General features: G+C 43.4%; 1 protein-coding gene across 5 annotated transcripts in view; it reads left to right on the forward strand.

Annotated features, from left to right (window-relative positions):
• LOC125447701 (latent-transforming growth factor beta-binding protein 1-like) overlaps window positions 1-27,505 on the forward strand; it is a 120,501-nt gene that overhangs the window by 14,114 nt on the left and 78,882 nt on the right. For 3 of the 5 annotated variants that reach the window (XM_059640915.1, XM_059640919.1, XM_059640916.1), the window contains one exon: window positions 14,502-14,674. In XM_059640915.1, coding sequence (XP_059496898.1) covers window positions 14,502-14,674 — 173 coding nt within the window. Of the gene's footprint in view, window positions 1-13,975; window positions 14,058-14,501; window positions 14,675-23,229; window positions 23,555-27,505 lie in introns of those variants that run through there. The other 2 variants (XM_059640920.1, XM_059640917.1) reach the window with 2 other exon arrangements.

Here is a 27,505-nt window from a genome sequence, read left to right on the forward strand (position 1 = left end):
TTTTAAAAAAAAGTTCAACGTCTTTACTTCTACTGCCTTTTTGAGAAAGTTCCAAAGACTGTCAAGCCCCTGTAACAAGGATGTTTCTCCTTGTCTCTGCTTTAAATGGACAACCCCTTACTTTTAAACAGTGATTCCTGGTTCTAGATTCTCCCACAAGATGAAGTATCCCCACCCCCTCCACCCACATCCCCATGTTGAGATGCCTTGGGAGCCCAATTTTTTTCTCATAAGGAAACCATCTGTTTCAAGGGGTTAGTCTATTAACCCTTCTCTGAACTGCCTCTAATGTATTATCATCCCTCTTTAAAAGAGGTGACCAATACAATATTCGAGATAGGGTGGCATCGGTATCATGTATAACTCCCTACGTTTGTACTCCATTCCCTTACGAAAATTAAATTGCCTAATTATTTGCTACACCAGCAAACACATCTTCTGCCATTCATGCACAAGGACACCCAGATCCCTTTGATCTCAGAATTTGCAATGTCTCACCATTTAAGTAATATGCTTCTCTTATTCTTTCTGCCAAAGTAGGCACTTTCACATTTTCCTACATTATATACCATTTGCCAGATCTTTTTCCACTCACTTAACCTATCTATATCTCTTTGTAGCTCCCTTATGTTCTCTTCACAACTTACTTTCCTGCTTATCTTTGTATTGCCTACAAAGTTAGTAGCCATCGCTTCTATCACTTCCTTTACCTATATGAATTGTAAACAGTTGGCGACCCATATTGTGGCACAATACTCATGATGTTTTGTCAGCCAGCAAATGAACAATTTATGCCTCCTGTCTGGTCCCTGTAAGACAGCTAATATTCTGTCTGTGGCAAAATATTGCTTCTAACGGCATGAGCATTTATTTTCTGCAATAACATTTGTGCCACCTAATAAAACACCTGATAATTTCAGGTTCAGTACATTCACTAGTTTCTCTTTCTCTACAACACATGTTACATCTTCAAACAACTTCAATAAGTTGGTTAAATGTGATTTTCTTTTCCCAAACGTCCGGCTGTAACATCATCTATAATAATTTGGAATCTATTTCTGATGACTGATGTTAAACTAACTGGCCTGTAATTTCCTGCTTTCTATCCATTCTCTTTTTCAATGTTGCTATTTTTGTTTGCTATTTTCCAACCTAAAGGAACCTTCCCCAAATTGAGGGTATTTTGGAAATTAACACCAGCCCACCGCTCCAACAATTCGCTCACCAACACCACCTAATGATTGTAGTCTTTTTGAGTTCCTCCTGACTCATTTCCTGATTTACAGCTACTTCTAGGATGTTACTTCTTTCCTCCATAGTGAAAATTGATCCAAAATATGTGCTCAATTCATCTTCCATCTTAATATTAATTATTAATTCTCAAGACTTACTTTCTGTAGGACCAATTCTGACTTTAACTCTACTTTTTTTAAGAAATAAATTTTAAAAACTTTTGTTCTGTTTTCTTTTCTCTAGCTCACTTCCTCTCATGCTCTAATTTCCTCGCTTATTAATCTTTTAATTATTTACTGTAGTTATCCAGTCCAGCGTGACCAGCATTGTGGCCTGTCGCCACTTTCGTGCAATTCTAAGTTTTTCTTTAAAGTTTGATATTGTCTTTAAGCATTGGAATTTTTTGGTGGTGGTCCTTACCTTGATATTTTCTTCTGGTAATGTCTATTGTGTATTATGAGAAAGTCCTTTCAATGTTTGTCACTGCACATCAATTGATCTATTGCTAATTCTGCTTTTCCACTTTGGTTTAGCTAGCTCTACTTTCATGCCATCATAACTGTCCTTAATCAAGTTTAAATTAATAGTCTTAGACCCTGTCTTCTGTCCATCAAATTGAATGTAATTTTCAATTAAGTTATGATCACACTTACCTATGCCACCTTCATTAATCCCAGGACTGGGATACCCTGATTGGTTGGCTCTCGAACATGCTGTTCTGTTCTAAGAAACTATTCCAAAAACATTCTTGTAATGGGATAACTTTTCCAGTACTCGGACTTCAAGAGCTTCCTCACACTGGGCATAAAATATTTGAAAAGCACCCCCCAGTGATCCAGGCCGTGTTATTGCTGTAGTACAATAGTGGTGAGCTCCTGCTCGCATGATGTTGGCATTGCAATTCCCTGGAATTCCTAATCACAGATGGAGTTAGCTACAGACCAATAGGAATGTTCCCAGCTTCTTGTATTGCTTAACATCTGTATCTTCATAATGTCTGTTGTGGTAGCCAGGACAGTATCAGGCCACATCATGCAGAACTGCCCTGTCTCTTGTGCACTTTACGCTTGCTTTGATATGAAACCCTGTTGCTTCAGGGTTCTTATCTAGGACCGTTAGTGTGAGCTGCAGTTCATTTCACTGACCTTATCTCTCCAGAGGTCTTGAACTATTGAACTAGCCACCATTGGCCATGAAATGTATTTGTCCATTCATTTCATCATCTGGGTGTTCACAGCGGCAGCTGAGATGTGAGTTCCTTCCGCCTCTGCCTAAATAAACCAGGACTCGGCTGAATCTAGGCAGACCTCACTGACCATACAAGCTCTTTTACTGACCAACACTTTAGTAATACTAACGATGCATACCATTGATCTCCATTTGTTATTTATCCTGATGTAGCCTCTGTTGATGTTGGTGACACAACAGGATCTTTGCTTGAAATTTCTGATCTTCTCTTAGCTATCGATCTCAATGTTATGTGGATCTTACAACACCGTGTCTTTCCCATCATTTTAATTGTCTTTCATCGGCCTGCTCAGGCATGTTATAAGACATCTCGGGCAGGTTGGACTTGAACCAGGACCTCCTAGCTTAGACATAGGGACACTTTTTGGTTTGCTAATCCAGGCCTGTCTATACAAACTTTGAAACTAGTTGTCATTAATAAAGTGATAATTACTGCGATCATGGTGGAGTGAGGGGATCACAGCTGGGTGGCTTTGGGACATTTGATTGACTTTGTGGAACAAACAATGGATTCCAGCTAAACGTTTTCTTCAATCTTGTCAAAACTTCTGGGAGTCTTAAGACGTCTGCGCTAAAACCAAATCCTTGACGTATTGTTTTTGGGCTTCCACTGTAATTATGTTAAGAATTACATTGGTGACAGATCGGCTGACTTTTGCATTCAGAAATCTGTGGAATGACAGAGACAGAAGCTGGGCAACTTCCCAACGTCTGAATACTGAGTCAGTCAAATGGATTCCGGAATTGGGGAGGACATTCCTTGTAGGGGAATAAATGCGCAATCTAGAATTGAGCATCTGTCCTTACAAGGTCCAGGATCTGTTGAACACTTTACTTACTTGAAACAAAAATGGTTTCAACAAGAATGGTGCCCTGGTGTGAATTACAGCTCAATCATTAAGTGTAATTTTAAATAACAAAAGAAGATTTTGTGTTGTTTTTGCTCAATAACTTTGATTAAAAATCTGTAGAGGACAGTGTCATTTCATCCAAATGTCTTATTGCATGTTACAGACAACCAGGCCCACAGGTTGGTAACAGGATATTCAAATCCTGCAGACTGATTCAAATTTTATTGTCTGTATGGTCTTGATTGGTATCTTGCTGAACTTTTTGGCCTTTGTAATACTTTAATATTTAAATAAACCTGAACAATTTGTTTAACCTGTTTAGCTTGGTCAGGTGTTTTTATTTTGTATTGGGAGAGATTGTGGGGCAGTTTAAATTAATTAATGGTTGATTGTTAAACTCTGGAACATGTATGCAGGCTTTAGGGACTTGCCAGGCGGAGGTCGGGGGGAATGGTTTGTTTAATTGACAATCACATCTGCTTATGGAAGCTGGCTTCAAGCCACAAGACACAGCAGGCAAATCCAGGCTATAACTATATAGTGGTGCACGCTGCTAATGGAAGGGTTAATGCTCAGCTGTTTAGTGAAATCCTGGCAACTACATCAACAGGTCTGCAGGCACCTGCAGTTCATTATGGGTAGCGACTGTACATCAGACAAACCTGCAAATAGCACATTTCATGTTTCTGACCTCTATCATTCCCATGTTTAATCTTTCCAAACCGAGGTGTTATTGAATACACAGACCTGCTCTTTATTATCTCACCTGAATATTGTAAAAGGCGCGAGTCAGAAGCTTAGGGTAGATTGTAGTGGGAGTGAGGCACAGGGAGGGGAGTGTTGCTGATATTAATAAATGGGAGAGATTTTAAGGAGCTGATGAGCATAGTGTCTGGCCTCCCCTTCAACATTTTAAAAAATGGCTTTTATAAGTACAATTTCTAGATTTTTATCAATCTTTACTAACATTTTACCAGGTTGTGCTGGAGGGATCAGTGAGCATTCATTCTTTGTACAAAGTGAGAGACAGAGTGACAGGTGGTGGGATGTGGTCAAGGAACTGTGAAGAAGCATGTTTTAGAAATTGCCCTTATTGGTCCACAGAAGCTCTGTGCAGTTTTTACATTGCCCAGGTGCTGTACACCAGCCTTTTCTTGGTCAGGACAGTTACCCTGTGTCAGACTGGCGAACAATGTGCTATCTCCCAAGGATATGAAGGGCTGTTTGATGATAGCTGCAGGGAAGAGATCCATACAACCAGATGTTGAGTGACTGGCTGTTACGTAGGCACTGGACAATGGTTAGCTGAACTTTACCTAGAGCTTATTTACAGGGAATCCTACAACATTGAACAATTAAACACAGCACAAATGGACTATTCCTTCCTAGTGAACCACCCAGAGTGGATTGGGATTGCCTGAATGAATCCAGAGCGAATTGGAGTAGACAGACTGAATCTGGATTTGTTGGTTCTGAGCAATCTGTTCCCAAGTGTTGAGTTGCTAATTAGTCTTATGACGTTTACCTGGAAATAGTCAATACTAACGAGATTTTTCTTTACATTTTTGATGGTTAACAATGCAGAAGAACAGTAGGAAGAGGTTCTGCTCCCTCTTATTCTAACACCTCTCTCTCTCTCTCTTTCCTTCTGTCTCTATCGTCTCTATCTCTCTGTCTTCTCCTTTTCCCCACTCCTCCTCCCCCACCCCAGCTCAATCCCATGCTTCCCATCTCTAAATTAGGCTCTGACTAAGTTCTGCGGTCTTCATTGAGTGATTGTCCTCTGGGGACCCAGTTGAAGAATGCTTATTTAGCAAAAACAAATATTGCATTTGGTTCCAAGAATGTTCGGAATGGGGTTATGTGCATGTCAGACTCGTGTGAATTAATTTGAGCAGAGCAGACTGTAACCACTTTGAGTCAAAGTGTGAGCAAGGTGAACAAAGAGGTTGAATGGAACTAAACGATGGGAATGACCCAGAGGAGCTTGGAGAGATGTATTGGAGCAATTTGGATTGGCAGAGGAGGAGCATTTTAAACTTGAGGCAGTGTGAAATGGACTGACCATCTGGGTGGTGAGTGGTAAAAAATGATACCCACAGCTCTTGTAGTTGAATATGTTTGATTCTATTTGAAACAAGTTAGGAATCTCCTGTGCAATATTCCTCCTCCTATAAACTCTGGGGGGCTTAAAAGATGATGACCATGACGAATTATTTTGAGGTGTCTGTGAGACTTGCTGAATAAGAATTTGATATCATCCCATATGAATCAACCACTCATTTGACACTGAACACTTTGGGATCTCTCCTGGGTGTGGGAAGGTATTAAATGGCGCTTTATGGCCCTCTGCCGAGAACTATTTTTGAGAGAGAAGGAAAGAGAATGCGAGAAAAGAGGAATCTTGTGGAAGTGCACATTGTTTCTCCACTGATAGCAGGAACTGCCGATGCTGGAGAATCTGAGATAACAAGGTGTAGAGCTGGATGAACACAGCAGGCCAAGCAGCATCAGAGGAGCAGGAAGGTTGTAGGTTCAGGCCCAGACACTTCTTCGGAAATGGGGGAGGGGAAGGGGGGTTCTGAAATAGTGTAGGTGGGGAGGTAGGGGTGAGGTATGTCAGTCCAGGGAGGACGAACCAGTCAAGGACTGGTCACCTGCCCCTACCCCTCCGTCACCCCCATCCCAGGCCCCAAGATGACTTTCCACATCAAGCAGATGTTCACCTGCACGTCTGCTAATGTGGTATACTGCATCTGCTGTTCCCGTCATGGCCTCCTCTACATCGGGGAAACCAAGCAGAGGCTTGGTTTCCGCTTTGTAGAACACCTATACTCGGTTCGCACTAAACAACTGCACCTCCCAGTCATGAACTATTTCAACTCCCCCACCCGTTCCTCAGATGACATGCCATTCTGGGCCTCCTCCAGTACTACAATGATGCTATCTGAAGGTTGCAGGAACAGCTACTCATATTCCACTTGAGTACCCTGCAGTCCAATGGTATCAATGTGGACTTCACAAGTTTCAAAATCTCCCCTCCCCCTACCGCACCCCAAAACCAGCCCAGTTCATCCCTGCCTCCCTAACCTGTCCTTCCTCCCACCTATCCCCTCCTCCCACCTCAAGCCCCACCCCCATCTCCTACCTACTAGCCTTATCCCGCCCCCTTGACCTGTCTATCCTCCCCAGAGTGACCTATCCCCCTCCCTAACTCCCGAACTACACTCATCTTTACTGGCTCCATCCCTGCCTCTTTGACGTGTCTGTCTCCTCTCCACCTATCGTCTCCGCTATCCATCTTCTATCTACCTCTCCCTCTCTCCCTATTTATTTCAGAACCCCCTTCCACTCCCCCATTTCTGAAGAAGGATCCAGGTCCAAAACATCAGCCTTTCTGCTCCTCTGATGCTGTTTTGGCCTGCTGTGTTCATCCAGCTCCACACCGTTATTTCTCCACTAGCACCTTTCCTGCTCATCGACATTGCTTCCACAGAACAGAACAAGTGTTCAGAAAAAACGTCTTTTAGGGTTCCTGAAGTGTTTTGCAGCCAATGAAATATGTTTAGACTTTTTAAAAAATTGAATATGGGATGTGGAGGTCATTAGTTGCCCACCCTAATTGTTCAGGGGTAGTTAAGAGTCAACCACATGAGTGTGAGTCTGGAGTCACCCATGATTCAGATTGGCAGGTTTCTTTCTCTAAAGGACATTAGTCTACCAAATGTCTTTTGTTTTAAGAAATGTAAATCGACATTAGACTACCTTTTTTTTAAAAACTGAATTCACATTTCATCATCTGCTGTTGTGGGATTCAGATGAGTGTCCTCAGAACATTAGCCTACGATTCTGAATTAATAAATAAGTAACGTTAATGTCATGCCAGTAGCCCCTTGATTGTTGTAGTGTGAGACAACAAGGCAACAAATTTTCATCCAGACGTTACTAAGAACATAAAGGTATAAGGGGGGAAGAAGCCATTCAATAAGGTAATGCCTCAACTTTGCCTTCCTGTTCTAGACCCAGATTCCCTTCATTTCCAAAATCTGTATAATAAGTTAAATATATGAACATTCAACCTACTCAACATGTGAATATTCCCAGCCGTCTAGGCTAAAGGGTAATGAGTTCTGAAGATTCACAATCCATTTAATAAAAATAATTCTCTTGATATCAGTCCTATATCATTGATTTTCTATTCTGAGATCGTAATGCTTGATTGTTGATTCTGCCAAATGGGGGAAATATTTACTCAGAATCACTCCTTATACGACAACATCCTCATCCCAGGAACCAGTTTCAATTCTCATTGAGCTCCCTTCGTATTTATGGTGCTGGAAGGACTTTTATTGTTACAAATAGAAGAGTATAGCACAGGCTCTTCAACCCATGATGTTGTGCTGACCCATTATCCTACTAAGGCCAAACTCCCCTGCATTTTACTATCCTCCATGTGCCTATTTAAGAGTCGCTTAAAAGTCCCTAATGTATCTGACTCCACTACCACTGCCAGCAGTGCATTCCATGCACTCACCACTCTCTGTGTAAAGAACCTTCCTCTGACATCTCCCTAGACTTTCCTCCAATCACCTTAAAATTAGCCCCCTTGTAATAACCATTTCTGTCCTGGGAAAAGTCTCTGACTATCCACTCTATCTATACCTCATCATCTTGTACACCTCTATCAAGTCACCTCTCATCCTTCTGCACTCGAACGAGAAAAACCCTAGCTTCCTCGACCTTTCCTCGCAAGACCCGTCCTCCAGTCCAGGCAGCATCCTGGTAAATCTCCTCTGCACCTTCTCTAAAGCTTCCACATCTTTCCTATAATGAGGTGACCAGAACTGAACATAATATTCCAAGTGTGGAATGCTAGAAGCTGCTAGAAAACTAGGTATTTCCACTAAACTTTAAATAAGTTAGTGTGGTTTCTTTAAAACAGGTAGTTGAAAGCTCCCTGTGGATGTTTGTTTTTTTAAACAGGCTTCCTAAAAAAAAAATCACATGACTAGTAATAACTGCTTGTTTTTTGTGGTAGATCCCTACTGAGACTGTTTTGAGCATCGACTGTCTTTGGAGAAGTTCTTGTTTGATCTTGTCCAGTTGAAGGAAAGCCTGTGAAGAAGAAACTGCCCACCTGATTGAGTCCCTTTCTGAAATGAAAGTGTTTATGTTCAATTTGGACTGAAACCTATTTGTTCATTTGTAAAAGCGGCTGACGAACATTTCAAACTTTCCTTTCCATTAACCAAGGAGAACTCATGTTTTTGTTTCAGAAAGCCAATCTTTTTTGATTGCCAGTTTTTTTGGATGGAGGAGGGGACAGGTGCGCGCGCGTGTGTGTGTGTGTGTGTGTGTGTGTACGTACTAATTATTGCATCATCACTCAATAAGTTTTACTTTGATAATAAACCAATAATGGTGTTTATTAAGAGATCCGGTCAATAGATCTTTTTGTTTAAAACCTGATACAGATAAAGTGTTTAATTGTACATCTGAAAGGTAAAGTCTCCGTACTCATACTGGCCCACAGCGCCCATTTGAGAGATGTGACTGGTGGTGAGTTTAACCTGAGGGGCATGACACCGTAGGTGACGGAAGAGATTGAGGAGGAGGATCTGCGTGGTAACCTCAACCGGTGCAGGAGTTGAACCCATGCTAATGCATTACTGTGCTCAGAAATCAGGCATCCAGCTAATCTAGCTAACAGAAATGATTCAGTAACTAATCTGATTTCAAGATCAGACCAGTTGCGAATGGACACAAGCGAGATCACAGGTGCTTATTTCTCCATTGACTGAATTGGTGGCTGAGGTTGGAATTTTAGATGTTCTGGATAACAATGATCCTACCCACTCAATCCTGTAGAGATGATCTTACAGAATGTGGGGAAATTGAAGATCATTTACTTTTAGCTCTATGGGCTAAGAATAAAAAAAACTCCAGAGTTTTCTCCTCTCTTTACAACAATAACAAATAATTTATTTGGGAAAAAGAGAAGGTGATTTCTGTGATAAAACTGGCAGAGTATGATTCATGTCTGATTCTTTGAGCTTTCATTAAAGTTTAAGGAAAAGGTTTTCTTATGGGCCTGAAATTAATTGTTGCTTTAGTGAAAATGTTTCTCGAGCAGATCTTCTGAGCAAAGTAAGGACATGTGCCTTAGCATGAGTAAGAATTATGATTCAGTAGGAGCACCTCTTGAAATGGTTTCAAATAAGTTGAGGTATATTGTGGGGTTAGGCATTAACTTTCATTCCCTGCATCTTTTTGGTTTACTCTGTTGAGGACTTGTGATTGTTTCTTGGCAATGACATGGTTTTAGATATTGGCTGTTTGTTTGGGTCTACTAAACAGGTCTGACTATGATGTTTTTCTCACAGACTGGGTGTGAGAAAATTGAGAATTTGACCACACAAGTAGATAGGGTGCTAAAGAAGCCATATGGCTTGCTTGGCGATAGTAGGAACTGCCCATGCTGGAGTCTGAGATAACAAGGTGTAGAGCTGGATGAACACAGCAGGCCAGGCAGCATCAAGAACATAAGAACTAGGAGCAGGAATAGGCTGTTCAGCCCTTCGAGCCCGCTCTGCCATTCAATAAGATCATGGCTGATGTTTTCGTAGACTCAGATCCACTTACCCACGCTTTCACCACATCCCTCAATTCCTTTATTGTTAAAAATATCTACCTTAGTTTTAAAAACATTTACTGAAGTAGCATCAACTACTTCATTGGGCAAGGAATTCCACAGATTAACATCTCCCTGGATGAAGAAGTTCCTTCTCAATTCAGTCCTAAATCTGCTCCCTCTAATCTTGAGGCTACGCCCTCTTGTCCTAGCTTCACCTGTCAGTGGGAACATCCTCTCTGCTGCTATCTTATCTATTCCCTTCATAATTTTATATGTTTCTACAAAATCCCCCCTCAATCTTCTGAGTACCAATGAATATAATCCCAATCTACTCAGTCACTCCTCATAAGCCAACCCCCTCAACTCCAGAATTAACCTAGTGAACCTCCTCTGCACCCCCTCTAGTGCCAGTACACCCTTTCTCAAGTAAGGAGACCAAAACTGCACGCAGTACTCCAGGTGTGGCCTCACCAGCACTTGTACAGCTGCAACATAACCCTAGATAATAAAATGTAAGGCTGGATGAACACAGCAGGCCAAGCAGCATCTCAGGAGCACAAAAGCTGACGTTTCAGGCCTAGACCCTTCATCAGAGAGGGGGATGGGCTGAGGGTTCTGGAATAAATGAGGAGAGAGGGGGAGGCGGACCGAAGATGGAGAGAAAAGAAGATAGGTGGAGAGAGTATAGGTGGGGAGGTAGGGAGGGGATAGGTCAGTCCAGGGAAGACGGAGAGGTCAAGGAGGTGAGATGAGGTTAGTAGGTAGGAGATTGGGGTGGGAGGAAGGGATGGGTGAGAGGAAGAACAGGTTAGGGAGGCAGAGACAGGTTGGACTGGTTTTGGGATGCAGTGGGTGGAGGGGAAGAGCTGGGCTGGTTGTGTGGTGCAGTGGGGGGAGGGGACGAACTGGGCTGGTTTAGGGATGCGGTGGGGCAAGGGGAGATTTTGAAGCTGGTGAAGTCCACATTGATACCATTAGGCTGCAGGGTTCCCAAGCGGAATATGAGTTGCTGTTCCTGCAACCTTCAAGTGGCATCGTTGTGGCACTGCAGGAGGCCCATGATGGACATGTCATCTAAAGAATGGGAGGGGGAGTGGAAATGGTTTGCGACTGGGAGGTGCAGTTGTTTGTTGCGAACCGAGCAGAGGTGTTCTGCAAAGCGGTCCCCAAGCCTCCGCTTGGTTTCCCCAATGTAGAGGAAGCCACACCGGGTACAGTGGATGCAGTATACCACATTGGCAGATGTGCAGGTGAACCTCTGCTTAATGTGGAATGTCATCTTGGGGCCTGGGATAGGGGTGAGGGAGGAGGTGTGGGGGCAAGTGTAGCATTTCCTGCGGTTGCAGGGGAAGGTGCCGGGTGTGGTGGGGTTGGAGGGGAGTGTGGAGCAGGCAAGGGAGTCACGGAGAGAGTGGTCTTTCCGGAAGACAGACAGGGGTGGGGATGGAAAAATGCCTTGGGTGGTGGGGTCCACCGACACTTCCGCCATCTACAATCCGACCCCACCACCCAAGACATCCCTTGAACAATGAAGGACAAAATTCCATTTGCCTTCCTAATTACTTATTGTACCTTCAGACCAACGTTCTGTGATTCCTGCACAAGGACACCCAGGTCCCTCTGCATAGCAGCATGCTGCAATTTTTTATCATTCAAGTAATAATCCTTTTTATTATTACTCCTACCAAAATGTATAACTTCACATTTATTTACATTGTATTCTATCTGCCTGACCTTTGCCCACTCACTCAATGTATCTGTGTTCCTCTGCAAAGTTTCACAGTGCTCTGCACACTTTGCTCTGCCACTTATCTTAGTGACATCTGCAAACTTTGACACCCTACACGCGGTCCCCAACTCCAAGTCATCTGTATAAATTGTAAATAATTGTGGTCCCAACTCTGATCCCTGAGGCACACCACTAGTTACTGATTGCCAGCCAGAATAGCTCATTTATCCCTTTATGAAGAAGGGCCTAGACCTGGAACATCTGCTTTCCTGCTCCTCTGATGCTGCTTGGCCCGCTGTGCTCATCCAACTCTACACCTTGTTTTCTGGCATGTTTGCCTTCGTTGGTCAGGGAATTGAGTACAAGAATCAAGATCTCATGTTGCAGCTTTGTAAGACTTTGATTAGGCTGCACATACAGTACTGTGTTCAGTTCTGGCTACCACATTATAGGACGGATGTAGAGACTTTGGAGAGTTTCACCAGGATGCTGCCTGGATTAGAGGGTATGAACTGTAAGGAGAGGCTAGGCAAACTCAGGTTGTTTTCTCAGAGACTGAGGGGAGACTTGATAAAATTATGAAATGCATAGATAGAGTTGACGGTCAGAAACTTTATCCCAGAGGTGAAATGTTCAAAACAAGGGGGCATGTGTTTCAGGTTAGATGGAGAAAATTGAAATGGAAGGTGAGGGGCAGTTATTTACACAGAGTGTAGCAGGAGGGTGGTTGTGGCAGAAACATTAAGACATTTAAGGGACTTTTAGATAAGCACGTGAAATTGCAAGAGATAGAAGGATTTGAACCAATGGCAGGCAGAAGGGATTAGTTTAATTTGGCATCATCTTCGGCATAACACCATGGGCCAAAGGGCCTGTTCTGTGCTGGAATGTTCTGTATTATATAAGACTGGGACAGTCTAGAACTCCAGTGTACGACTGAAGGAATTCTGCTTCTTCCTCAATGCATTGAATTCACTTGGAAAACTAAAGGACCGGGATATGACTGGACTTCACTGTGATCCTCCCACTCAGACCCTGAGACACATGTTCCTGATTTGGGGACAGGAGAAATTATCCCAGAGGCTTCAGTTTCTCTCTAGAATTGTAACCTCCAAATGAGAAGGAACACAAAGTCGTTTTGACTACTTCAATCTGAAATTCTAATTGACAGGAAAATATTCAAAGAACACAGATGTCCCCCAAAGGGCCTCATGGTTAAAATTCCTCTATGCCACACACAAGGTGGACATTCCTCTTGTGTCAGGTATATGAACATTGTTGTGATTGTTACGCTTGTCTTGTGGTGTATCAAATATTTAGATGTGATCTGCTGCTCGACAAATCCAAATCTTAGATTCCTATAAAGGAGGAACTCAGTGACAGTAATGTTGAGGAGTGAAAGTCAGATTCTCTCTTGTTGGGGATGGCTATTGCCTGGCATTTATGTGAAATAAATGGCACTTGCCAATTGCCAGGCCAAACCTGGATATTGTCCTCATCTTGTTGCATTTGAACATGGACTGTGTCTAAATATTGATGATCATTGAACATAGAACAATACAGCGCAGAACAGGGCCTTCGGCCCTCAATGTTGCGCTGACCTGTGAACTAATCTAAGCTCACCCCCCCACACTATCCCATCATCATCCATTGTGCAAACATCGGTGAACATCCCCACTTCTGACCTTGTGATGGAGGGAAGGACATTTCTGAAGCAGGACCTAGGACACTACCCTGAGGAACTCCTGCAGAGATGTTCTGGAGCTGAGATGACAGACCTCCAACAACCACAACCATTTTCCCAGGTGCCAGGTATGATTCCAACCACTAGAGAGTTTGCCCCTGATACTCATTGATTTTAGTTTCGCTAGGACTCCTTTCTAGTACACTTAGTCAAATGCAGCCTTGATGTCAAGGGCTGTCACTTTCACTTCACCTCTGGAGTTTAATTCCTTTTGTCTATGTTTAAACGAGGGCTGTGATGAGGTCAGGTGCTGTGTGGCCCTCATAGAACCAAAACAGAACTTTTGTACTAATGTGATTTTTCCCTGCAGAAGGTGTTCTTGCTGTGATGTACAGATCACTTTCACAATTCAAGCAACACAATTGTTGCAGAAGTATTTTTATCAGCGATCTGTGGGCTGCTTCTGGAACTGTGTTTATGCACCAGTGTGGGATGGGTTTCTTGTCCCCACGAAGCGTAAATCTAATCGGTTTGTTTCAGTCTGAAACTACTGCCAAACGTCCTTGATTTGTGCCTTTGTTCATTCTGGCAGGAAAAGACTCTGTCTGTATTGTGGGGAGAGCAAAGTCGAGCCAGGAACTGTCTGAATATTACGTCTGAAAATTGAATGTAAACAGAGTAAGTGGTTGTACAGATTGAGAGTTTCCTGTCTCCAGGCAACCTGAACTAACTAGCTTTGGGGCTTATAAGAGGTAACTGTCTCTTTTGGCAATATTTAATGTGTGCGTACTGGAATGGATGTGGAGATACCTAGGCTGGGCAACACCAATGAAGTGAATCATTTGTTTTGGCCACATATCTAGACAACGATTGGCCTAACAGGAGGAATGATTGGGCCTTCAACCAATAATTTTCCCCGTGTCTATTTGACCTCTGCCTGCTCCCCTTCTTCTTTCCAACTCTTTATACTCATCCTTCTCTCACCTCTCTTGTCCCCTTCTCCCTTCTCCTTTTTTTCCAATTATTCCCACGTTCCATTCCCTCTTTTTGCTTCAGCAGTTTCCCATGTTTTCTGTAGTATTGGTGATTCCTGTGGTTAAATTCCGTTCCTTTCTTTTACAGTGTGAAACAGGCACAGACAGTGTTACTGAGGAAACTGACACCCTCCAGCCAGCATTCTGCCAAAATTGCCAAGAGACAGCCAATGCCACCTGATGCCACAGCCAATGCAAAAAGCCAAGGCTCAAAGAAATATGAAGAGAGCCAACCTAGAGTTAAACAAGCAAGTATCAAAGGTAAATGTGAGGGGGAAGTGGGTATAACTGTGGGTGTAGAGATGAGAGTGGGCTCTGAATAATACCATCAGATTAGGTACCACACCAGGTGAGACGAGGGAGAACATAACCACTTCATTGTGGAGCCTCCAATTCCAACCCAGAGAATGAGCTGCCTGAAAGAGCCCAGTCTGAGCTAAGCTGAGCAATCCTAACCCAATTACTAGTGACCGTGGACTTTCATCATTACTAACAATAATAACTCTTCAACATTACCTTTCAAAGCTTCGTGGCCACTTGTCCAGAGCAGACACTTAGAAACGCCAGGCACTGCAAGTTCGCCTCCAAACCACTCAGCGCCCTAACTTGGAAGTATGTCTCTATTCATTCACTGTTGCTGGGTCAAAATCCTTCTGTAATAAGAAGGCACCTCACACTTATGTTCTTCAGGGCAGTTAGAGGTGGTGAGTAAACACCGGCATAGCCCAGATGAAATGAGCCTAAGTACAAACCCATGCTGTCTCTGTCCTGGGAGTGTTTGATGTGGACAGTGTACACAGGGCTTGACCGTAGGAGCAGCAATAGATGACTGGGCCCTTTGATTCTATTCTGTAGTCAATAAGGTGACTGACAATAGACAATAGACAATAGGTGCAGGAGTAGGCCATTCAGCCCTTCGAGACTGCTTATCTGATTCTGATGACAACATTCATTTTTCTAGAAGATAGCAAGTACTGCAGATGCTGGAAGTCAGAGTCAGTACAGTGTAGAGCTGAAGGAACACAGCAGGTGAGGCTGCATCAGAGGAGCGGGCAAGTCTACATATCAGGTCGAGATCTTCATCAAGTCCTGATGAAGAGCCCTTACTCTTCCGCTCCTCTGCTGCCTGATCTGCTGTGTTTCTCCAGCTCCACACTGTACTGACTCCAAAGTTCATTTTTTTCTCCGCTCCCATAGTCCCTGCATCTGTTATCTGTCCTATTCAACCTGGTATAAATTTATAGATCCGGCCTTTACTGCCTTCTGTAAAAGTGAATTCTACATAGTTGATACAAAAATGTGTGTTGGGTGTTTTGAAAAGCATTAAGGTAGACAAGTCCCTGGGCCCTGATGGGATCCACCCCAGAATACTGAGGGAGTGAGGGAGGAAATTGCTGTGGCCTTATATAAAATCTTTGTATACTCTTTTTAGTTACAGGAGAAGTCCCAAAGCTCTGGAGAACAGCCAATATTGATCCTTTGTTTGAGAAGGGCAACAGGAATGACCTGGGAAATTATAGGCTGGTGAGCCTTAGGTGGTAGGAAAATTATTACAGAAGATTCTTAGGACAGGATTTACTCACATTTGGAAAAATATGGACTTTGTAGTGATACTCAGCGTGGCTTTGTACAGGGAAGGTCATGTCTCACAAATATCAGTTTTTTGTTTGAAGAAAGCAATGAAGAAGTTTGTTGAGGGTAGGGCAGTGGATGTTGTCTACATGGACTTTACTAAAATGTTTGACACGGTCCCTCATGGTAGGCTCGTCCAGAAGGACGTGGAATCTGTGGTAAATTAGTAAGTTGGATACAAAACTGGCTTGGTCATGCAAGAGAAAGAATAACAGTGTAAGGGTGGTTTTCTCACAGGCGATCTGATCCCAGTGGCTTACCTTGGCTATCAGTGCTGGGACCCCTATTGTTTGTAATGATTTGGAGGAGAATGCACGTGATCTTATTAGTAAACTTGTGGACAACACACAGAGTTGGGGAGTTGTGGATGGTGACGAGATTTGCCAGAGGATACAGCCAGATATAGATAGGTTGAAAACTTGGTTGGAGAAATGGCAGATGGAATTTAATGTAGACAAATGTAAAGTGATGCATTTTGGAAGATCTCATGCTGGAAGGAAGTATACAGTAAATGACTGAACCCTTAGTAGCATCAACGTACAGAGAGATCTAGGTACCACAGAAACGGTTTACCGGGATGTTGCCTGATTTGAAAGTGAGGAGAGATTGGACAAACTTGTTTTATTTTCACTTAAGTGTTAGCAGCTGAGGAGTGGCCTGATAGAAATTCACAAAATTTTGAGAGGCATGGATAGAATGATGGTGGAGGTGAAATCCTGACATATATGAATAAGCAGGGAATAGAGAGATACGAGCCACCTAGACCAAAAGTCATCATGTGTCACACAGAGATAGTAAGAACTGCCGATGCTGGAGTCAGGGGTAACACAGTGTGGAGCTGGAGGAACACAGCAGGCCAGGCAGAATCAGAGGAGCGGGAAAGCTGATGTTTCAGGCTGGGACCCTTTCTCAGAAATGTCTGAAGAAGGGTCCTGACCAGAAATGTCAGCTTTCCTGCTCTGATGCTGCCTGGCCTGCTGTGTTTCTCCAGCTCCACACTGTGTGTTAACAGGACCTATTCCTGTGCTCTATTGTTCTTTGTTCTTTCACTGACCCTCAGAAAGACCGTCTCCTCTCCCTATCTTAATACATAAAGTGTGTCTCTGTGTTCTAATCTCCCTTCCAAGACAAAATATTCTCCTCCTAAACATAAATGTTTCCTTAAGATCACCCCGCATTAATTTAAACTCTCATGGGTACAGACCTGACCTCCAAATATGATAAAGCCCTGCATTCCGAAATGAATCAAAGGAACCTTCTCTGAATTATCCCTTTCGAATAAAAGGGCCAGAGAGTCTGTGCTGTTGTGAACACAATTGTTATTGTGTATGAGTGTTTACAGGAGTGTGCATGTGATTCAGAAGAAAACAAGAAGGTCACTGGAGCAGACAGACAGAATGTGCACCAAAACACAGTGGAGGAGAGCCCCTAGCTCAATTACACAACCCTCCTCCCTCACCGAGCAGGAGGAGAACACTCCAGGAGTCCCCTGAGACCCTGATAACTATGTGGGGTGGGGTTGGGGGGAGGTGGGTGGGGAGTGGTCTCCCTGCTCTCTGTCACAGGAAAGATCATTGCAAGAATCGTGCTCAATCACCTCCTCCTAGTGACCAAGTAACTCCTCCAGGAGTCAGAGTGTGTATTCTGTCTGTCAAGGGGCACTGTAACATGGTCTTCACAGCAAGAGTCTGCAAGAAAAGTGCAGCAGCCTCTATCCAGGACCTTCTCTGACTTCTCAAAGGCCTTGGACTCAGGAGAGATTATGGAGCATTGTTCTCAAATCTGGCTGGCTGCAGAAATTCATCACCACTTGCTGTCTACTACAAATGGGTTGCAACCTATAATCCTCATAGAATATCCAACACAGACCGATGCGAGTGCAGACTGCAGTCAATCAAGTGTATCATCACAGTAATGCTCCTATCTAAGGGAAAGGGAAGGATGCATGGGTGTGTACGGGTGGGTCTAGCTGTGTGAGTGTGAGAGAGTATGTGAGTGAATGAGTGAAAGTCAGTTATAAGTGGCTGTGTCAGACAGTTCTGGACATTTGAGCACATTGGGCGTGCGAGTATGCATCGGTCTATGTGAGACATTTAGTGGGTGTGTTTGAGTTTGGGCACGAGAGTGAGCGCGTGATCATGGGCACAAGTTTGTGTGCGCAATCTAAATTGATACGGAGTGGGTAAGTTGTTGTGGGAGTTGATGTTGGGAGGTCGAATTCAGTGAGATTCTTGAGGTTAAAATGGGTTCATATTGTCAGCATTTATGGCAGCTCTAATTGCTGTTTCTAGCCTTGCCAGCTGATAAACAATGCAGCTTTGCAGATGTTGGCCAATTGCCATTGTTCCTAATTGCAGCCGTCCACTCAATCTGGAGGCAGGTGATGACTGACTGACTGTGACCTTCTAATGTCCATTCACCAACATCTTTACCCTCAGGCTCACCTTCCTCTTAGCTGCCCTTCCTGTACCTTCCACTCTCCTCTGCCCCTTCTATCATGTCCTCTCCCTCCTCTCTGCTTCCCATTTCATACCCATCGGCCCTCTCCCCTCTCTCAGCACTCTCTCTGTCCCTTCCCCCACACCCTTCTGCCACTCGCCTCGCTCTCCACAATACTTTGCACTCTTCTACTTCCCTCCGCTCACTCTGACATCCCCTCCATTTCACCCTTGCCCCAGTCACCTCCCCCACCTTACACTCTCCTCAGTCCTGTCTTCTCCTCAGACCCTTCCAGTCTCCCTGGCCCCTTTTGTTTCCCCTCAGATGCCCCCTTCACTTTCCTAAACCCCCCTCCACACTCTCCCCATCTCTCCCACTCTCCTCGTCTCCCCCTCCAATCTCCTTGTTTCCTCCTTGCCCCCCCTCCCAACTCATTCTCCTAAGGTACCCTCCGTTCTATCCACCTGTCTCTTTCCTTTTATGCTCCAGTCACCTCCATCCTCCATCTATACTGCCCCTATCAAACAGTTGCAGGACAGGGGCAGCACAGGGTTGGATCCTCCACTCTCTTCACCCATCTCTTCCCTGTCCTCCAAAACATCATCTCAAATTGCCTTCAAACTCTGCCCCAATCCCTATGCACTCTCTCCCATCTTTCTGCACCTTCACAACCTCTTCAAGCATTCATTTCCTCCAAACACAACACCCTCTCTAACCCTATGCTGTCCTTGTCCTGGAAGTGTTTGATAGGAACAGTATAGAGGGAGCTTTATTCTGTATCTAACCCCCTGCTGACCTGTCCTGATGTGTAATGTACATCTGATGTGTGCCCCTGAGTGAGTGTGTGTGCTTTGTGTCTGCTGTGGCCTGAAAAGGCTGGATTGTTGATGGAGCTCCAAGTGAATGGGTATCTGCACTGGGGTCGGTGTTTTATGTACCATTTACTGCACCCACTCACAGCCATTGTTCTTGCTGTGTATGTAATGGAGCAAAGGTAGAAATGAAGACGTTGGAACTTCCATTCTACACCATTGGAAGGAGTCTCACTGCCTTGGGTTCAGGATCGAGCACACGGAATGATGTGGCCTGTGGCTGTAGTACTCGGTTGCAAGTCAACAAAAAAAACCCCAGGATTTATTTCATTTTGGGAAGAAGGAATACAGATTGAGATGCCCGGAGACCCGGGACTGTACCAAGGCGTGTGTTCTTTACATTAGAATGATGATTATTTGCTGAGTTTTACTTCTTTAAAAAATCTCAGCATCATGCGGGGAAGGAACTTGCTTCCTCCTGTTGACAACTGACAAGGACCTTCATGCTAACCCTTCAGTGTTACAACAAAACCAGTTAAATTCTCAGTTTCACAGGTTTTACCGACAGGTGGTGAGTTCTGGAATTTTCTTTTGTGCTCCTTCTAAATCTATACACTGACCCGAAACCGGCCTTCCCCTCCTTTTCCTACCCACTCACTGGGATAACCAACTCATTCTTGACTAATGTCCCAAGGGTCTCATTTCACTCGGTCTCTCATCCACCTACAATATTTCCTTACTGCCTTAGGATGATCATATCTGTGCAAATGTGGCACAATCCCACACATGGTTCTTCAATTGAAGTAGAACAACACAACACAAGTTGAAGCTAGTTTCTAAGATCCGTCCCCTTGAGCAAGTTCATTTCAGCTCATGAAGTTAGGAATGGCATGTTCTACATTTGTAGGATTTGTAGATGTAGATACTGAATGAAAAGTACAAGTGTAGTGTTCAATAATATCTGATGTTATCCAGCTTGTCATCCCTTTTACCTTCTGTAAGCTGTACTGTCAGTAGTGGGGAAAATTTTAGAATCTATTACAAAAGACATGATAACAGGACATTTTGAAAGCATTCACAAAATTGGACAAAGCCAGCATGGGTTAATGAAAGGCAAATCATGCTTAACAAACCTACTAGAATTCTTTCTGGATGTAGAATAGATCAGGGAGAGCCTGTGAATGTGGTGTGTTTGGATTTTCAGAAGGCTTTTGATAAGGTACCTCCTAAGAGGTTAATGGACAAAGGTAAATCACAGAAAATAAGGGGGAAATATATTGCCATGGGCCAAGGTATGGTTGAGAGACAGGAAACAAAGAGTGGGAATAAATGGATCATTTTCTGAGTAGAAGGCAGTGACTGGTGAAGTTTCACAGTGACCAGGGCTTGGGCCCCTACTCTGATATTTATAAATGACCTGGATGAGGGAACCAAATGCAACATTTCCAAGTTTACTGAAGACACAAAACTGGACGGGATCATGAGGAGGATGCAAAGAGGCATCAAGGTGACTTAGTTAAGTTGAGTGACAGGGCAAACAGATGGCAGTGCAGTCACAATGTGGCCAGATGTGAAGTCGTACACTTTGGTGTGAAAGTCAAGGAAGAGTATTGCTCAAGTGGTGATATATTGGCAAATGTGGATGTGCAAAGGGATCTGGGTGTCCTTGTACTCCTTTGTTGAAAGCGAACAGGCAGCTGCAGCAAGAAATTAGGAAGGCAAATGTTAAATTGGCCTTCATTACAAGAGGAATTGAGTTCACAAGTCAGGATATCTTACAGCACTTATACAGGACCTTGGTGAGACAGTACCTGGAATATTGTATACAGTTTTGGTGTCTCTACCTAAAGATGAACATACTTGGCAACGAGGGAATGCAGTGGAGGATCACCTGGTTGATAGTGGGGATGGCAGGATTGTCCTACAGTGACAGATTGCTTTGACTGGGCCTGTGTTCACTAGAGTTTGGAAGAATGATACAGGACCGAATTGAAATATATAAAATTTTAACACGGCTGGACAGACTGGTTGCAGGGAGGATGTTTCCCCTGGCTAGAAAGTCTAGGTCTGAGGACAAAGTTTCAGCAAACGGGGGAGGTCATTCAGGTCTGAGATTTCTCCACCAAAAGGGCAGAAAGCCTGTGGAATTCTCTACCATAGAAGGCTGTGGCGGCCAAGTCACTAATATATTCAAGAAAGGGATGCATGTTTAGATGATAAAGCTTTCAAGGGCAATGGAGATAAAGTGGGAATATGGCACTGAGATGGAGGGCCAGCTGTGATTATATTGAATAGCAGAGCAGGCTCATAGGGCCAAATGGCCTACTCCTGCTCCTATCTTCTATGTATTTCATGACTCAGCTGGTTGGGAATTTGGTGTATTTTGAATTGGCTGATCCCAATTGTGATGGTCAACCCTGATCATTGCAAAATCAGTGCAGTGGAAGGTGATATTGATACACTCCTGACGAATGACTCGATCGATTTCCCTTTCCTTCTTGTCAGCAATATCCTCAAGTTAACAAAAAAGAACTGGTCAATCTGCAAATCATCTTCATCTGCATCTTCAGCAGTGATTCTGTATGAACTGAATGGAATTTACCCAGTTTATAACAATCTGACATTCTGAGATAGAAACGCACCTTCGCCGATGGTGAGAAATGGATCTGGCTATTGGCCATGCTGATAATTCCATTCCACTGACTTCAGCAGAACTGACTGTGAAATGGGGTGTATAACAGGGGGCCTGTCACTGCTGGTGTAAAGGGATAGGCTCAACTCTGAATTCAGGAAGCAAGTGAATGATGCTAGATTGTGACAACAGTTGAAACTTTTCACTGTATCTTACTGTTTTGCTCATTGTAGAGTACAAGTGACAAGAAGTCACTGTTCATCATTAAATACAGTCTCATTCTAGCAGCAGAATAATATGCCATGTGTTGCTTAAAAGTCAGAGACATCACTGAAATTTATCATCTTGCACTCATCAATCCAAACATAAGACTGCCAACTTTCAGACAATTGCAGCAGTTATTAATATTACTGAAGAAAGGCTGTTGATTGGTTGGCAAATTAGCTCGCCATTTATTAAGCAACAGGAAGTAGTCGTTCCTTAATCTTCTGTATAATTCAAAAAGGGCACAAAGCTCGAACATATTCCTTTTGTTTGCAGAGAAAGGGTCCTTAATTTTATGTGTAATAACTGTAACTGAGACATAGAACATTGCTCAATCAGTTGCCTTAAATGAGCTGTTAGTGTAGTTATTAGCGCACACGGAATTATATGGCCAATGCTGCCTATTTGTAGAATCACATCTAATCGTTGGTCTGTGTAACATTGCCATTCTCATTAAAACACTCAGCCTGTGAGCAACACTAGGGGAGACCTGCTACTGCTGGAATAGTTCAGAATTGTTTGGATAAAGTAAATATAACCTCCAAATATTACTTTGTAACACGTATTGAACCACATCTCAACTGTATTTATAAAAGGCATCCTATCTCTCACTGATTCAAGCCACTCCTCCCCCCTCATCTTCCTCTACTGTCCTCACTCTCCTCCTCTGCCTTTCTCTTTCCCTCTCTCACTAGGGTTCTCCTATCTCCTTTCTCCCCTGTCCCCTCCTCTCTCTTCCCTACCCATTCCACTGTGTCTAGAATTCTGTGCTGTACATTTTGGCCAGGAACCAGAAAGCTAGACTGTGTTTCACCTCACCAAACAGGATTTACTTTCACAATAAACCTGATTTTAATTTTCAAGCACTTGCCTCTTGTCATTTGGTAACTGTGTTGAGTCGTCATGCCGTGCAGTGAATCAGGGATAGACCTTTACTGGGTTAACTCCGAGACTGTTACCCCTCATAAAGTGCATGTTTGGATTCTTTCCCAGTGTATACTCAATATGCTGCATTCAATTAAACTCCCATACAAAGGATCACAAACCCTGTGGAGATTTTAAGATATTCTTTGCGTTAGCTTGAGCTTCAGTTTCCTCCTTGGACTGCTCGGGGATCTGAACCTTTAGGGACCCCAATGGATTCCGAGCTGCTCCTGATGCTTTGTTGTTGCACTGTGTTCATGTCACCAGTGTTTAATCAAATTGCTGAGGTTGGGAAGATCAAGGTTCTCTTCACACCTACGGTTTGTAAGCTGAAGTGTGAGGCTGGACATTGTGAGAATCGCTGTAGAAAGGGCAATATCACAACGGTTTACAGTGACAGTAGCCCTTCTGACACAGCCAAGACTGGATTCCGACTGTGTGAGTAACTAACAGGAGGGGAGAAAGAAAGAGTTTTATGAAGCTTTCTTGAGCTCTTGATATAATTTATTCCATGTGCCTGGGCAGATGGGACTTAGAGTTTGATTTATTTTACAGATGAGAGAAAAAAATGTTTCCATTTTAACTTGTGGGGAAGGGTGTTTTCTTCTGTGTTTCATTCCAGATCCTGTCCCTGTCTCTCCCCCATTCCTAGTTTTTCTAAGTTGAGCTGTAATTTAAAACTTTATAGAGATTTTTCAAAGAACCTTTTTACAATAGGCAGGGGGAAGTCTACTCTTTGTGGTGCGAAAGATCAGAAAACCCTAGGGTGATGGATTTTAGCAAGCATTTTACAGATCTGTCGAGATATTCAGTAATTAGTTTCTGTAAACAATGGATGTAATTTACTCTGACGCTCTGTATTTAAACAAACTCTCTGGGCTCACGGCCATGATTCTGCATGTCTTAGTTGTGATGTCAGTGTTGGAAAGCAATGTGTATCAGGGGCTTTGGGATTCTGCTTTGACCAAGTGACTTGTTTGGGGTCGCATTGACATGTCTTTGCTCTTTTTCATTAAAGAAACGTGTTGCTTTTAGGGTGGAGAGAAAGGAAAGGAAGTGTGATTAATGTAATGCACTTTCCACCCAATTCACTATGAAGAAACCAGTTTAACCCTTGTTCTGCATCTTGTGTCGAGTCTCCATGTTGACCAGTACTTCCCATCTCGATAGTGTACAGACGTGTCTAAGGTCAGGTTGTGGCACTGGTGTTTCAGATCAGGGTGAGGCTACAACATACGAGGTTTGTGCATGTGGCAAATTGCATGCAGTGTATTCAGTTTTACCCCTGTAGACACCTTGGGCTGTGGTGCCTTTTTAAGAGGCGTGTGCATAGTTTTCACTTTTCAAAAACAAAATAATTATTAAGATGACGGATTGAGCAGAATCTAGCCTCTCCCCTCGAGAATGTTTCTGACGCACACTTGGCCAATTGTTCGGCAAACTGGAGCAATTAGCCCGCAGGGAGAGAGAATGTTTACAGAATTAGAGTGGCCAAGAGCTGGCTGTGCCTGAAGCTTGTGTTTTGCAGCATATTGGCAAGTCATTGTGTAGAACTGACTTTCACTCCCTGTAACCTGTGTCTGACATGAACCAACTATAAATCCTAATGCTGACTGTAAACATGGATTTGTTTCACTTCCTACAATGAAAAGCGAGTCGATGGAAAGTGATTTGTTTAAATGTATGACACTGATTACACCTCCCTTGGTGGCAAGTAGGGTTATTACAGTATCACAAGTTTATATAGCATTTCCAACATATTTGTGGACATAGAAAAGTTATAACCAAACAAAAACAGGATTCCACCTATGACCCAAAGTAAAACTGAATGATGCCAAGACTTTCTGATTTGAAATATATCCCCCAAACCCAACACTGCCCTATTACCTAAACTTGAGCCCTGCCCAATTGCCCCCAGACGTGAACACCACTCAATTGCTCCAGGCTCGAGTCCTGTCCAGTTGCCCCAAACATGAATCCTGTCCAATTCACTTGGATGTCAAAGTGTAACCTCCAGCCTCCATCAATAGAGTCATAGCTGAATCACTGGTGTTTATTACACTGTCAATCAAATTTTCTCGTGTCTAAAATGAAAAACATTATCCATAAACAGAATTCTAGAGATTTTCTCCTGTTTCTTGGGGAGGGGTAAATTGTTTGAGTGGGACATTGGGGGTGTAGGAGGGTGGAGATGTGACACATGTTCTCAGATCCAGGGTTCAGCACCCTGCCACTGAATTGTTAAGAGGAGAGCAGTTGCTGAGTTACTTTAACATTGAAGTACCTCAGTGCAGTGGGGATAGGAGTGAAGGTGATACTCACGCACAGTCTGGCTTAAGTTGTCCAACTCTCTTGCCACAGTTTATTCAGGAAATCATTCAGAAATGGAAGTGAGCTACTTCTCCTCTAAGCTTACAATAACATATTTACCAGATTTAAGCCACTGGCTGGATGTCAAATACTCCCCAAATTCACATTCATTCTTTAAAATCTGTCAGTTGAACTTAAAACTGAGGAAATAAAGGCTGAAAGGAGATAGGGTAATATCATAGGAAGTACATCAGGTTATAAAGGACAAAACACAAAGAAGAAAATAGGATGGGGGAGAGGTGAATGACTCTGTGTTAGACCCTAACTCTAGCTTATTCATGTGTTATATGAACTTTCCATTTCAATAAACCTGTCTCATACAGATTCTTCCACATTCATTGCTAATAGTCTATTCCAGAAAGGACCGACATTACCAGACTGAAGCTCACTCACAACAGGAGCCTTTTTTAACCATTTATTTGAGAGCTCAGAGGCTGAATCTTCCCAAAATCACTGACATTTAGGTACTGATTTACCCACATTGTGCACAATATAATACCAGTGATCCCTATAGTGACAATATTGCAGTCCTGAGTCTCAAAAACTGCAAGCACTTAAAACCTCTTTATCTTGTGTAAATAAACACTGTGCAATCGGCTAAATGAATCAGAGATCCAGAGCCATAAATCAAACAGGGTCTTCTCTAGAAGTATGTCGAATATCTGGGCCTCAACCAAGCCACATTAAGCATGTTATTGATTTCTAGTTTGTACTACAGCCAGTTCAGGGCCTTGTGGATATTATGTGGTTGGTGGGAAGGGTGTGTTTCACTGACTTCTTCACATGCTGCTACGTCTGTTTTTAGACGTGTAACTAATTAAGATTGTGTCCCTATGTTCTTTTGGCGATCCTTGTAGATGTAAGCACATTGCATTCCCTTTTCAGTCAATCTGTTCTTTCCTGACATGAAAATAGTGCCCAGCTCCTTTCCTTTATCTGCAAAGTAACATTTCCCCAATGCTGTCTAGTTCTCTGTGCCCATTGAGAGCAGAGTGAGAATTCTTCTTCAGTTACCCAGCAGCTCTGAAGGTGATCAAGTTCCACTTCCCAGCCTGGCCATCAAACCTACAGAGCATGATCCGAAACATTGATATGTCGCACATAGCCAGAGCCAGGTGACTAAATTCAACCTATACAAGTGATGCATGTTTTGCCTGCTCCATAGTCCTTTCTATCTCTAGGTGTGGTGGTGGGACAATATGGAGGACATATTCCTCTCCATCATCTGTTCCCCAAGTGTCGGAAGGACAATCTTTAGTGTGGGAGAGATGTCTGCTGGATCTTCCCAAATTGAGGTTACACTTATCTCCGCTGTTGACCTGAGTGGTGACTTAGTAAGTTCAGAGCCTTGGATGTTCTGAGGCTCAGGACCACAGTGAATAGTTCGCTGACTGCCGCCCGGAAAGCTTGCAACAATATTTAAAAAAGAAACAAGTACAGTTTTAGCATCCTGCTTGCTTAAGACTCAGAGTTTGGAAATAGCTTAGAGATTTATCAGAATCATGGTTATCCAGAGGGACTGACATCTAAGACAAGTTTTTAAATCATAGATGTCAAAATGGAGGATTTGTGGTTGGGAAGGGTAGTGATTGAAAGATTCCCTGTCTTTTAACCTGTCGCATAAAGACCTGGGATAATGGGAACTGCAGATGCTGGAGAATCCAAGATAATAAAATGAGAGGCTGGATGAACACAGCAGGCCAAGCAGCATCTCAGGAGCACAAAAGCTGACGTTTTGGGCCTAGACCCTTCATCAGAGAGGGGGATGGGGAGAGGGTTCTGGAATAAATAGGGAGAGAGGGGGAGGCGGACCGAAGATGGAGAGAAAAGAAGATAGGTGGAGAGGAGAGTATAGGTGGGGAGGTAGGGAGGGGATAGGTCAGTCCAGGGAAGACGGAGAGGTCAAGGAGGTGGGATGAGGATAGTAGATAGGAGATGGAGGTGCGACTTGGGGTGGGAGGAAGGGATGGGTGAGAGGAAGGTTAGGGAGGCAGAGACAGGGTGGACTGGTTTTGGGAT

This window comes from Stegostoma tigrinum, chromosome 39 (assembly GCF_030684315.1).
Source record: "Stegostoma tigrinum isolate sSteTig4 chromosome 39, sSteTig4.hap1, whole genome shotgun sequence".
Classification (NCBI taxonomy): Eukaryota; Metazoa; Chordata; class Chondrichthyes; order Orectolobiformes; family Stegostomatidae; genus Stegostoma; species Stegostoma tigrinum.